The sequence below is a fragment of the Heptranchias perlo genome, chromosome X (genome assembly GCF_035084215.1).
Source record: "Heptranchias perlo isolate sHepPer1 chromosome X, sHepPer1.hap1, whole genome shotgun sequence".
Classification (NCBI taxonomy): domain Eukaryota; kingdom Metazoa; phylum Chordata; class Chondrichthyes; order Hexanchiformes; family Hexanchidae; genus Heptranchias; species Heptranchias perlo.
In genome coordinates this window covers 3633881-3648035 of record NC_090370.1, presented here as the reverse complement: position 1 = coordinate 3648035, position 14155 = coordinate 3633881, and the positions used below count along the sequence as shown (strand labels likewise).

At 45.5% G+C, this 14155-nt stretch overlaps 1 protein-coding gene across 1 annotated transcript in view; it reads right to left on the bottom strand.

Annotated features, from left to right (window-relative positions):
- Positions 1–14155, bottom strand: part of LOC137307168 (bromodomain adjacent to zinc finger domain protein 2A-like) — a 92086-nt gene that overhangs the window by 11898 nt on the left and 66033 nt on the right. Inside the window, exons 16-23 of the mRNA XM_067976526.1 lie at positions 13090–13282; positions 11108–11170; positions 9607–9751; positions 8296–8924; positions 5999–6251; positions 3222–3377; positions 2524–2681; positions 595–878 (exon numbers count right to left, since the gene is read on the bottom strand). Coding sequence (XP_067832627.1) covers positions 595–878; positions 2524–2681; positions 3222–3377; positions 5999–6251; positions 8296–8924; positions 9607–9751; positions 11108–11170; positions 13090–13282 — 1881 coding nt within the window. The remainder of the gene's footprint in view (positions 1–594; positions 879–2523; positions 2682–3221; positions 3378–5998; positions 6252–8295; positions 8925–9606; positions 9752–11107; positions 11171–13089; positions 13283–14155) is intronic.

The following is a 14155-nucleotide window of genomic DNA, read 5'->3' as shown; positions in this document are numbered from 1 at the left end:
TCCACCCCCCCACCCCAACCTCAGGTTTCCTCCACCATCCCCCTGCCTCAGCTGGGTAGGCTACCGGCCGCCCTTCACCACCTACTGATGGTAGGGGAGGTGGGGCCCGGCAATCGGCCATATTCCCTTTCTTGCTGCCACTGATACGGTCAACCCAAAGGATGACCAAGAGAGCAGAGGCGGTGGCCCTGGGGTGGAGGTGGGCCCTGGGGTGGAGGTGGGCCCTGGGGTGGAGGTGGGCCCTGGGGTGGATGGAAATCCTGTGCAGAAGGAAAGTCCAGGCCATAAAGTCAGCGAGCACCTTAAAACATCAGTGCTGTTAAAACACTCTGAGGTCCTTTTAGGTGTATACAGTGAGGTAAATTCTCCGAGTACTTCACCCCTCTCCAGTCAGGATTGGAAATCGTGGGTGCGTTCTCTATCCATTGTCAATGGGTGAGAAACTGCAGACAGGGTTCCTGTGATTGTCCCATACACACTGGGAGCAGGTTGGACACCTCACTGCCAACATGTACTCGGGAAATTTATGCTGGTATGTAACTACATATTGTGGCAAATCAAAAACTCGATCCGAATAATTCCAATGTAAATTACCTGTACTGTTCAGCATCATCGACACACTCTGCAGGACCAGCGCTCACTGTCCCTGCGTTCTCCAGTTTCCCCGGGACCCACAGCGGCTCCTTCAGATATCGCCGTTCTACGTTTAGCTCTAATGTTGCCAAGCGCGATACAGCCAAATCCAGGGGGTTGTTATTCCGCCGCATTAATTCCATCTCTTCCTCGTCTTTCACTTTCCCGTCGCCTGAGACAAGCCACTGCTGATCGAAATACACCAGGTCATCCCGGGTGGAGTCGGTGTCTGGACTGGTCCAGCCCTGTGCAAATCAAAGGCATCGCTCATTGCTTATGTGCAAAAACAATGGAAGCCAGAGAGTGTGTTGTAGGGATAGTGCAATCTGATGACATCATGTACTGCGAGAACAAAGTTTTAAATGTTCATATTACCTGACCCATGGTATCATGTTACAGTTACATATCACACCCAGCGTTTGGGGAATCAATAGTGTAAACCCATGTCCTGTAACTCCATGTAATGTGAAAAACCACAGCTCTCATAATAGGTGCCTCCATATTTTTCTACCCGCTTCATTCCATCATGTCAGTGAGTGACCAACTCCCAAAGTCTTGCAATCATTGCAACAACTCCTAATCTAACAAATTCTTACCCAGGGCCTCTAAACTGTGGAACGCCCTTCACTGGGACGCCACGGGCCTTGGCCCTTCACTGGGACGCCACGGGCCTTGGCCCTTCACTGGGACGCCACGGGCCTTGGCCCTTCACTGGGACGCCACGGGCCTTGGCCCTTCACTGGGACGCCACGGGCCTTGGCCCTTCACTGGGACGCCACGGGCCTTGGCCCTTCACTGGGACGCCACGGGCCTTGGCCCTTCTCCAAGAACTCCAGTATAAAAAAATTACTGCTTGCTAGTCTGCTTGATTCACCTTCACTGTGCACATGTGGATGAGAAAGAATGTTTTGCAGCCCAACATTATCGAGACCAAAGCCATCTTGTTCAACCTCCGCTAGGATCTCTGTATCTTAGACCCTGATTCCTTCCCACTTTCTGGATGCCCACTCGAGCTCAATCTAATGGTGTATCACCTCAGTGTCCTGTTTGACTGTGAGCTGAGCTTCATAATCCCACATCCTATCCAGCAATATTGCTTACCTCTCAGACAGAGCCCACCTTTTTCCTACCTCACCCCCACTGTCACTAAAGCCTTCATTCATGCCTTTTTGACCGTTCCACTTGACAATGCTCTCCCTCTGTCCTCCTGAGCCCAACCCTACACTGCTCCAACTCATGCAGAATACCGCAGACCCTATCCTATCCTGTACTAAGCCCCATTCACCTATCACCCTGATCCTTGCTAACCTCCGTCCTTCAGCACATTGACGTCAAACTCCTAAATCTTGTCTACAAATCCCTTCACAGCCTCACTCTGCCCTACCTCTGCAACCTCCTCCACCCCTACGTCCCTGCTCACACCCTCTGCTGTGTATCCTCCCTCCCTCCCTCATCAAGGGCAGAACCTTAAGCCATCTTACCCCCGCACTCTGGAACTCCCTCCCCCTAAACCCCTCCACATCACTACGTCTCTCCACGCCTTCAAAATCCTCCTTAAAACCTACTTCTGACAGTCCTTTTGGTCACCTCCCTCGGTCACCTCCCTCAGTCCCCCTCCTACTTCTGCTGGAGTCTGACCCTCAACTATGAAGCACCTTGGGATATTTTGCTATGTTAAAGGTGCAAATGGGATTTGTTGCTGTGTGGGGAACATGTAACTTCTAAACTGGAAAAGGGAATTCCGAATTACTTAATGGTTTAATTACCTCTCTGTCCTAGTGAAGCACATAATGGCCCAGTGTCAGTCACTGTGTGACTGCTCTTTTTGCTCATGGGCACAGTATATTCCCCACTCGATGATACCTACAGTGTTTGTCGGCACTTTCTTACCTTCACCTGCAGACTTGCGGATATCACTCGCTGCTCCAGTGTTTCAAGGTACTGCAGGGCTGCGAGATCGACTGGAAACGCCCACTTCTCCGGCTTCCACCTCTCCACCATTTCCCGGGTAACTGACCCTTCCTTATTATTATTGCTAAAGATGGAATCTGAGAAAGGAGAGAAATCAGGGACATAAATACGGAGTTGACAGATCTCAGATGGGGCTACAATTGGACTCAACACCTGTGCGTTAGGGAGGGGAAAAATCAGCTAGGGTTCAGCTTCTCATTGCTATTCAGTAACCCCTGCTGGAAAATGCATAGTGTGGCTATCAGGTGAGTACAGGACTGGGCTCAGCTGTGATGCCCTCCCCAGTCAAATAGGCTGCCAACACTCACTGTCCAGGTTTGCACATGAACAATGCCAACTGGGTGAGTTACCTGAGACTTTTGGCAGCTGTGGAACTCATTCCTTTGGAAATCTATATATTAAAAACTGCACAGATAGAGCTTGCAAACAATATAGATACATCTGCTGGTTGAGTCAGAAATATCAGCCAACAAGTAGGAAAATGTAAAACTTATCCTCAAGAAAATGGCACCTTTTATCATAACAGTAAACTTCTCTGTTTTGAGGGAGAATTTCAGTACAAAGCACAACAGGAGGCTCTACAATCCTGTGCGCCAGTCAGAAAAACAGAACCTTACCTGTTTTCTCTCTTATACAAGCTTGACTGACATAGTCCATGTGTTTGAGGAGTTGTTTGTGTAAGGCCTTTTCCCGTACCCCCCGGGGATGAAGTGCTTTGAGCAGGAAATTTAGCTCCTCCAGGCTGCCAATGCACCACCAGCCTCTCTGCATCTCTACAAAAGAAAAAAAACCACAATTAGTGAATGATTGCAGCTGCAGATCCAAGCTCCTGATTGTGGGACAAACATTTAAATGTTGCCCTAGCATGGTTCAATCCTAATGCTGTCGTGTGCTGTTTAAATTGTAAATAAATACTACAATGATTTTAGCTTTCAAAATCTAATGTAACTGAAGTTAAAACAGGTTCCGCCCATTTTTCTGTAACATTCAAGATGGCTGACAGGCCATCCATCTGATGCTTTCAGAAAATGGGGTAAAGTGTGAACTTATGTATAGTAAGAAAGACAATTACTGAGTAGTTTGATTGTTGGCCATCACAGCTAAATAGACTCATGAAGCTGAAGCTCCACGTTAGCACTCTATAGTTTTTTTTTGTAATATTGTGTTATTATAATAATATTATAATATTAGGAGGGATTGTGTCATTGTTACATGTAAAAATAGTATTGTTTCCTGGTTATGCAGTTCTGGCATCAAAGAAAATTTGAGCTTAATGGATGACCTTTTGGCTGGAGAGGAGATGATCTTGCTGTCAGTGTAGGTGGAGTTTTGGAGAGACTTTTGAAAACACATAAGATTATTTCTGCTGGAGAAAAGTGTTCACAATAGCTCAGTGCTTTAATGGACCTTTGATGTTATACATATATGGGGATAGTTATTTTGCCTAGTTTCAGTCCTGATGCTTCTGTATGTTGTTTAAATTAGAACTAAAAACTGGAGAAAGTTTAGCCTGTTACTGCATTGTTCCAAGTGGTGATATTTTGGTCACTGAGCAAACTGAAGACTTATTGCTGTGGACAGTTTACTGCAATTGGGTTCATTGTTAGACCGGGCTGCATAGCCTCTGCAAGGGAAGTACTGTATGACAGTCGAAAGAGAAAATGATCCTTTAAAGCCAAAATCATAACAGATGGTTTAGTGGTAAATCCACCACGGGGTGTGGTGCTGAACCGTACAGACCAGGTTCAATCCCCAGTCTGTGCTGCATTAATTGATCTCAGGCAGGACAGCAGGTAAGGCACGCAATTGACCTTAAGGGTCCCTGGGATAGAGAGGGGAAAAAAAAGTCAGAGTTCCCCCTGCTGACCACCATTCAGTGACCTCTGCTGGAAAGTGCATGTGAGGACCTAGGTGTGATTCACCAGCAGAGCTTATATTGTACATTCTGTACTGTCTCTCAAATCTCTGAACTACTCTAGGATATCCTATCAGTGTCAGGACAGCTGGCTGTTAAAGAGCTGCAGTACCACTGCTGTCCAATAGAGAGAGTTCTAACAACAAGAATTTACAGTGACTGCAGAGTTGGCTTTGCATAAAGCATTAAGTTTGGCTCCTGTTGAGAATGAAGCAAAATCATTTCAAGCAAAGCAGGTTAAAGAAATAACTCCATATCATTAATTTTTTTGTACAAAATTCTGTTCTACCTTCTGCAAATTTACAGCAACACTGAAAAGTGCAAACATTTTAAAAATATATATTTATGTAATGTATACTAGCTGATCACCCGTGGCGATGCTCACAGTGAGTCACACGATACTCTGTTCTATAACAATAGAGGAGTTATCAACAAAGTGTGGAGGAAAGTGTGACACCGGAAGTGTGTGCTACACCCAAGACTTTTAACATAGATAGCTACAGTCATTTTACAAGGCTCTTCTCCTAGCCTTGCCCCTGCTAGATGTATAGTGTTATACCCCTAGCTCTGTCCCATGCTCCTGTCTAGAGAGGCCCAACACTAGGAATGGAGCCTTGCAAAATTACCCCTATTGTATAGACTCATCAGCCATAGAATGCAGCTTACTAGCAGCATAATTCCCTTATCAATCCTCTGGTTAATGATTGTTTTATTCTGTAGCATTACAGAAGCCTCTTAGTCCTTAGCGTGATTTTTTAACTGTCATTTTAATGAAACCAGGATACATTTTAATCAAAGATAACGAGTGGCTGGAAGTGAGTAAAAGGCTGTAATTTAATGTCACAAGTTGTCTACAAAGCAATCGACAATTGTCCTCATTGTTTACGACAGCACTGAAGTTAAATTACAGCATAACTATTCTTCTTTCGCACAAATAGAAGCACAGTGTGGCTTGAGTTGAAAGAGGGGGATAGCGCAGGGTGTTGATGGATGTGGGGCAAGTGGGTAATATTGAAATATTCAAGAGGCAAATGGATTTATACAAAGATTAAATTTATGGATATTGGGGAGATTTGTAAATTGTGGAAATAAGCAATCTATATAATCCCTTGGGGTTACCTGTAAGGGACACATTTTCTGATTGAATGGCCTCATATCTTTTTTCCAAGGTGGCAATGTCCTCCTAATAGCTTTTTGACCTCCATTTTTTTGGGTACCTGACTTCAAAGATTGGAATTAGAACAAGGTCTACAGGCCCACAAAATCCTGACCAGTGCTCCACACAAGCACCACTCCTCAATGGGAGCACTCGGTTTGGGAATCAGCCCTTGTGTTTACTTAACAGCAATTCGACTTTGTGGCCTTAAAAGGACACGGCAGAATAATCCAGCCTGCATTTCATGGTGTAATGCACCTCCTCTAATAAAACAAAGTATCATGTGACTTAGTGTGAGTACTAATATTACAAATGAATCTCACCTGCTGGAACAGGTTTCAATTGGCGCTGATTAATCTCTTTCAGCAATTTTGACGGTCGCCCACGACGCCTAGGTATCCGTGGTAATGGGCATTCATTCTGAGGAGCACCTTCAGACTGATGAGATTTGCCCATTCCTCTGGTCGCAGTGGGGTCAGCTCGGAGAGATGCTGCGACTGAGGTCCCATAAGTAGCAGCGGGATTCAGTGAGCCCGCAGACTGCATATCGAACGGAATGTCCATAAATGGCATAAACTGTAAGAGGAAAGGGGATGAAGAGAGTGATGAGCAGAGCCATGTACTGCTTAAATGTACTCTACTGAAAAACAAGTCTGGACCACTGAACACAGGCCCCCAGGCAAGGGGCCATCAGAATACTTTGAATTTAATTTTAGAAAAACAAAGTAAAAGGCTTCCCCAGTAGTGGCGTTGAGTAAAGGCACCAACCAGTGTAACACTGAGCCATACAGACCAGAGGGTCCCAGGTTCAGCTCCTGTTCTGTATTGAATTTCAGCCAGGTCAGCAGTTGAGGCACTAAAGTTGGCCTTGGTGCCTTGGGTTAAGGAATGGAGAAGTCAGCCAGGGTCCCACTCCTGATTGCCAAGCAGTGACCCCTGCTGGAAAAGTCTGTTGTGGTTCAAGAAGGTGGCATTCTTCAGGCAACTAGGGATGGGCAATAAATGGGATCTTGCCAGTGTGGCCCTTATCCTGAGAACAAATACATTTTTTAAAAAGTGGGTGTGGGTGTGTGTCGCTGTTGGGGGAGGACGCGGATCAGCCTCGACTGTGATATGATCCATGGTGTAATAGCTTGCTGGCACGCACAGCTTAGGCTCACACCTGAGGAATGAGCGTTAGGTGAAGTATTGGAGAACAGCCAGTGCCTGTGGAACCACATTCCAGTAGGGAATCAGCCTTCAGGAGACCAGGAGAAAACAATGTCAGAAAAAAAGCAAACTATCAATCAAGGTGAGGGATGTCACTGCTGGGGAATGGAACACTTTCCAATGTATTCCCAGGTCAGGTGTACCATGCTTTGATGTAGAGTACAGCTCCCTACGGTGCACCAACAATGTGCCAACCCCATTTTCATGAGAGCATTCCCTGCCTCTAATGTGTACAAACTACTACCAAGCCTTTCGAATCAGTCTTCTATTTCCCCCTCCCTCGTCTTTTCCTGTCAACTTTCTCCCCTTCCTTCCTCTCCTGAGGGTGTTGACTCTTTGCTGGGTTCCTGCTCCATGGTTCCCTCCTGTACCTCGCTCAAGTGCCAATTCTTCATTTGTGACTTTACACAATGAGGTGTCAGCAGATGACGTAAGGGCTGAGAGCATCGTAGCCATCAAATCCTCTCCTCACCTGACAATCTCACACATTTTCCGGCAGGAGCTGCTAGATAGCGAGCAGGAGCTGGAACCGTGGCTGGTTTTCCTTCCTAACCCAAGAGTGCTGAAACCAACTAATAGCTCCCCGACTACACCACTCTGGCTGAAATCAGCTAACTCAGCATAGAGCTGAGGATCGAATCTGGATCTTCCTGGTCTGTATTGCTCAGGTACTCACTGCCTTAATTAGCTGGACCATCAGGGTAGGGCACCAATCAGTCTTACTTACACTAACAGAGCAAAATTCCAAATGGCAACAGTGTTACCCATACTCCTTAGTGGATGTGCAACTGCCCTATAATCCTGATAACGCACTGACCTATTTAGACTTCAGCATGCTATTAATATTTTCTCCTTAAATCCCAGACTTGACAGCTTTGAAAAGCTGTACTGCGTACAGTATCTAATCATTTCTATTATAAGTAACTTTTAGTTTTTTTGTGCTAATTAAGGTAAAAGGTGTCAGTGCTGGGGTATGGAACATTTTCCATTTTTTATCCCCAGTGTCAGTCAACATCAAGCATGTCCAGGTCAGGTATGTACGTACGTCATAGTTAGGTACAGAGTAAAGTTCCCTGTACTCTGTCCCAACAACGTGCCAATCTCAAAGAAACAACCATTTCCTGCACCATGGGGATTTTCCATATCCTACACCAGCCATCGTTGTGGCTTCTCTGAGTGAGATTGGCCTCTAAGTGATATTTGTGCTGATTGATGGGTAATTTTGTAAAGCCCACTGGGAACTGGAGTGAGGCCGTTCAAATTCATCCGTCTGTGTGGCTTTCAATTCAAGACCCAGAGGTGAAAGGGCACCTCTGAAGTAGTAAATATGATGATGTGCATAGTTTAAAAATCACAATTTAGATTCATATTCTTCGTCTTCCCTCCCCCACTCAAAAAAAAAATCACATACCTGTGACGTTGCAAAAGCAGCAGAGGCAGGCAGCTTTAGTGGACTGTGGCTTAGTTGATTCCGATCTGAATCCAGTCTCTGGGATTGATTCAGCGATGTCTGTTGTGAAGAAAATGGAAGTTGGGTAATAGAAGAGGAATCACAGGGCATTCTGGGTAGAAGGCTGAACCACTGTCCGTGTTTCTCAGCACAGTCTTTGACCTTTTGCTCCGAGTTTGGGACACTGAGATCAAACAGCTTCCGATTGCTGGCCAGCAGCATCTCAGGGGAGATGGCACTAGGGCTGTCTTTGCTGGTGCTGCAATGAGGTGTAGGAAGAGAGAGGTTTGACACAGAGTTCTGTAGGAGGCTCAACCAGGCTAAAAAAACAGCTGATTGGTCAACGTTATGATGAGTCTGATTGGTGGAATGTATGTCTTGTACACTGTAATGTTTGGCATTTGCAGCAGCTCGGTGACGCTTTGGGTTCTCTGGGTTGACCAGTTCTGTCTCACACTTTCTCCGCCGATTGTCCTTTGGCCTACCCGGAATGTTTGGTTTCTCATTCGGTACATCCCTTGGCTCCACTTTAACTGGGGAAGTCTCAATGAGCTTGAGTTGGTTCTTCTCTGCATCCAACTCTTCAGTACCTGGTGGAGAGGAATATCAAGATTGAAGTATTATATTTTCTCATCAAAAATACATTGTACAGATCAGAATGCTGAGAGGTGAATATTCTCTATTGTATTCAATTTGCCCAATAAATGTAGAGTTTTAAACCTCCAAATTGCCCCCTCCCAACTCTGCCATTTCTTTCTGTTCCTCTCAATTGTCTTCCCTCCTCTCCTAAAAGCAGCGACTCATATTTCCATGCTCAGAGTTCTTGGAAAATACATGTGTGTGTGTATGTGTGTGTGTGTGTGTGTATTTTTTTTATATATATATATAAAAAATAGAGTGGTTGAGATCAGGAGCACTGTGATGCCTCCCAGAGTCGAGTATTCTGCCAACACGTGCTGTCTTTAGACCCACGTCTGAAGAATGGGCAGTTGGGTAAGGTGCTGGAGGGCTGCTAGAACATGTGGAACTGGAGCTCAGCAGGAGTCTGTGCCTTTGGCCCGGGGGTGGGGAGCAGGAAGAGAAGGAAAGGAGAGAAAGTTGGGGGAGAAATAGGGCTGATAAGATTATGGATTTTGGTGGGAAAATTATAGAAAAGCAGCTAACAGCATCAATATAAGAAATTCCCTAAAACAGAAACAGTATGCATTGTGGGATTGCACTTACTTGACCTTTTACCACAGAACAATTGAGATTGTTAATTGTTAGTCTTACCTAGTGATCCCTCAGAGCCTTCCACAAACACCCCGCTAAGGTGTGGAAAAACCCAGTATCGACGCCTGAAACGGTCCTGCCCCAATAACAAGGCACGTAGTGTCTGGGAGACTTGAAGCAGCTTTCGTGCAAAAAAACTTTGTCGCTATGGAAAAAACCAGTCAAGCCATTGGTTACCAAACAACAACATTGCTATTGCTCTCCTGTGTAAAAGAAACATCTCAAAGCACTTTACAAGGAGGAGAAGGTGGACAACAGGCAAAAGAGATCAAATTCAGTGTGTGTGTGTGTGTGTGTGTGTGTGTGGGGGGGGGGGTTTGGGGGGGCACAGAGAGAGGTTGAAAGCACTGCTGAAGAGAAGAGTTTCTAAGAGGCTCCTGATAATGGCACTTGGATTTAAGGGGAATGGATAGAGAGATGGTCAGAGGGCAGAAAGCAAAAGGTAGGGAAAAAGGGAAGTGTCTCAGACTGGAAAGATGTGGTGAGTCGTGTTCTGCAGGGGTTTGTGTTGGGCCTGATCTTATTTACTGTATGCACAAATGATCTGGATGGAGAACTAAGGAAGCAATATTGAAATTTGCTAATGATACCAAATTGAGGGATTTAGCAAATGTGACAAGGATTATGAAAAACTGTAGAGGACATGGATAGACTAGCAAGATGGGCAGATAGGTGGCAGATGCAATTCAATGTAGAGAAATATGAAGTAATACATGTTGGAAGTAAGAATAGGGAAAGGAAGTATATCTCAAATGGTAAAGAGGAGCAGAGGGCCCTTTAAATCTGTGTCTGTCTTCATGTGAACCACCTAGTCTAATCCCACCCTCTGGCTCGGTCCCCCAGATTCTTTAATATTCCTCTTTTTCAAGCAGCTATCCAATTGCAGATACACAGGTCATTAAAATGACAGCACAAGTAGATAAGGCCACAAAAAAGATAAACACAATCCTTGGTTTTATATCTAGAGGTATAGAAAACAAAAGAAAGGAGATGATGTTGAACTTGTAAAAGACCTGAGTCAGGCTGCAGTTGGAGTATTGTGTGTAGTTTTGGACACCCCATTATAGGAAGGATGTAAAAGCAATAGAGTAGGTGCAGCGTAGATTCACTAGGATGTTACCAAGGATGACGGGTCATAGATATGAAGAGAGACTTGAGAAGTTAGGGATTTTTTTTCCCGCTGGAGCTGAGAAAGTTGAGAGGTGACCTGATTAAGGTCTTCAAGATTATGGAGGGTTATAGGAGGGTAAACAGTGGTCGATTGTTTCCACTGGCTGGGTGATTAGAATGTGGAATTCTCTGCTACAAACCGTTGTTGAAGCTGATTCCATGAATTCTTTAAAAAGGGAATTGGATAGCTGCTTGAAAAAGAGGAATATTAAAGGATATGGAGGCCGAGCCGGAGGGTGGGATGAGATTAGATGGCTCACGTCAAGACAAACACAGATTATAAAGGGCCAAATGGCCTGTTTCTGTGCTGGAACATTGTATGATCACTCACCTTACTGAGCTTCTCAATTTGACGATTTAGTTCAGCCACACTGGCAGAAGGATGATCATCCACCTAAGAAGGGCACCAGCATACGTTAACAGCAGGAACGAATACCCACACCATCTTATTCACTGTTTTTACAATTGATTATTTTGCTTAAGCTTTTTATTCTTCTGACTTCTTTTTTTCTCTGGACCATGTACCAACTATGACCAAGAGGCCAAGCAGGTAGCATGCTGCCCAACCTCCAACTATGCTCATAGAGTCATAGAGTTATACAGCACGGATAGAGGCCCTTCGGCCCATCGTGTCCGCGCCGGCCATCAAGCCCAGTCTAATCTAATCCCATATTCCAGCATTTGGTCCGTAGCCTTGTATGCTATGGCATTTCAAGTGCTCATCCAAATGCTTCTTGAATGTTGTGAGGGTTCCTGCCTCCACAACCCTTTCAGGCAGTGAGTTCCAGACTCCAACCACCCTCTGGGTGAAAAAGTTCTTTCTCAAATCTCATGAACTGACCATGAAGAAGTGGCCAGAAATTCAGATTAAATTTTATCATCTCATTCTGACAGGCCAGAAGGAGGGCTGATCTGTGCAGCGGAAAAATATTGCATAGGTGCATTTGGGGGCGTTCTCACGAGGTTAGGCTTGAGGTACATTGTTAGGACAGTGTCGAGGGAGATAACCGATGCTGTACCTGCCCTGGGAGTGTTTGATGGGAACAGTGTAGAGGGAGCTTTACTCTGTATCTAACCTGTGCTGCGTCTGCCCTGGGAGTGTTTGACAGGACAGTGTAGAGGGAGCTTTACTCTGTATCTAACCCGTGCTGCGTCTGCCCTGGGAGTGTTTGACGGGACAGTGTAGAGGGAGCTTTACTCTGTATCTAACCCGTGCTGTGTCTGCCCTGGGGGTGTTTGATGAGACAGTGTAGAGGGAGCTTTACTCTGTATCTAACCCCGTGCTGTACCTGCCCTGGGAGTGTTTGATGGGACAGTGTAGAGAGAGTTTCACTCTGTATCTAACCCGTGCTGTACCTGCCCTGGGAGTGTTTGATGGGACAGTGTAGAGGGAGCTTTACTCTGTATCTAACCCTGTACCTGCCCTGGGAGTGTTTGATGGGACAGTGTGGAGGGAGCTTTACTCTGTATCTAACCCGTGCTGTACCTGCCCTGGGAGTGTTTGATGGGACAGTGTAGAGGGAGCTTTACTCTGTATCTAACCCATGCTGTACCTGCCCTGGGAGTGTTTGATGGGACAGTGGAGAGGGAGCTTTACTCTGTATCTAACCCGTGTTGTACCTGCCCTGGGAGTGTTTGATGGGACAGTGTAGAGGGAGCTTTACTCTGTATCTAACCCGTGTTGTACCTGCCCTGGGAGTGTTTGATGTGAACACTGGGTGCCCAAAATAGAAAGTGTTCCATTCCTAGCCCTAACATCCCTTACCTTGATGAGCACAAAATGCATATTTATTTTTAAATATAGAAACTTAATTAAAGGAAATTGCTTAATCAAATGTGAATGTCAAATGCAGCCCACATTTGAAGTTTGGTTGTCAGGGTTGATGCCTTACACTGTATTACCAGAGCTACTGGGCTTCTAGTCCATGTTGCTACCAGTGTTCTCTTGTGCAAATCCATTTGGTGCAAATACCAACATTAACAAGACTTTAAATTAACAATCTTACACAACGTTTGTAAAAGGCTGGGGCACCAATGGACTGTATCATTGAGTGGCATGGGTCAGACCTGTTACACATGTGGCTGAGGGTCAAATTTCTGCCAGAGTGATCTGCAGAGAAGGATGACTTTCGGGGTCTGGAGAGAAATCAGAGGGGGAGTGGCTTCAGTTCACTCTTGCATACCTCGTAGCACCAATTACAACAAATAATGGAGCATTTCGTCAAGTGCCCCTCTGTATCAGGTAGGGACTGTATGTGACAAAGGGGAAGAAATAATTGGTGGTTAAAAGAAAGAGTCTGAAACATCATTAACCTTATTAATTCCTTCTGTCTTTCTTTCGGTTGTTTTCTCTTTTGTTTCCTCCTTCACACTCTCCTCGTCCCCATTGCCCGCTGCATTACTGTTGTGGTCTTCTTCAGGACCGAGTCCTTGTTTCCTTCTCCTACCCTCCACAATGCCATCAGGCTCTCTAATTCCTTTCTTCTTTGCCAGAGCTCTCTTTAACCTACGATCACCAGGAAAAATTAACAAAAGAAATGCCTTTCACCTCAGTTTGTGTCCCATTAAAGATATGCAGATAATCACAGCCCAGGGCTGCGAGATTCCCCTCGATAACAACTTCTGCAGCTTGGCAGGAGTGAGCAAGCCTTTTACTTGTAGCGAGGCTGAAAAAGAAAGCAACCTGCTGTAAGCAAATAACTTCCATATGTTTCTTTCTCCATTTCGCATCCTGCGATCATGGGTCAGAGCGAGGAATCCCATTAAAAACCTTAAATGTGGTCCCGGGTTCGGGGCAAATAGTCCACATCTGGTGGATGTACATAGGTTATTAGACTGTGGAGGGCATCACAGTCAAATCCAATCATTTTTCACCTGATGTTGATATGTATACACACACTGAAAATAATTATGAACCCTGGCTGCTTTCTCCTCCCTAACCCTGAGCTGCTAATGTTAATTGTAAACCCCCTACTGTTACCCCAGCTAACTCAGGACAGACCTGGGATTGAACCAGGAACCTTCTGGTATATTTGGATCAGTAAAGCATCGGGCAGTGCATGACCCACTGAGCCACCAGGGGAGCCGAGATTGTGATTACCTGCTCACCGATGCTCAGTTTGGGTTCCACCAGGACCACTCTGCTCCAGACCTCATTACAGCCTTGGTCCAAACATGGACAAAAGAGCTAAATTCCAGAGGTGAAGTGAGAGTGATTGCCCTTGACATCAAGGCAGCATTTGACCGAGTGTGGCACCAAGGAGCCCTAGTAAAATTGAAGTCAATGGGAATCAGGGGGAAAACTCTCCAGTGGCTGGAGTCATACCTAGCACAAAGGAAGATGGTAGTGGTTGTTGGAGGCCAATCATCTCAGCCCCAG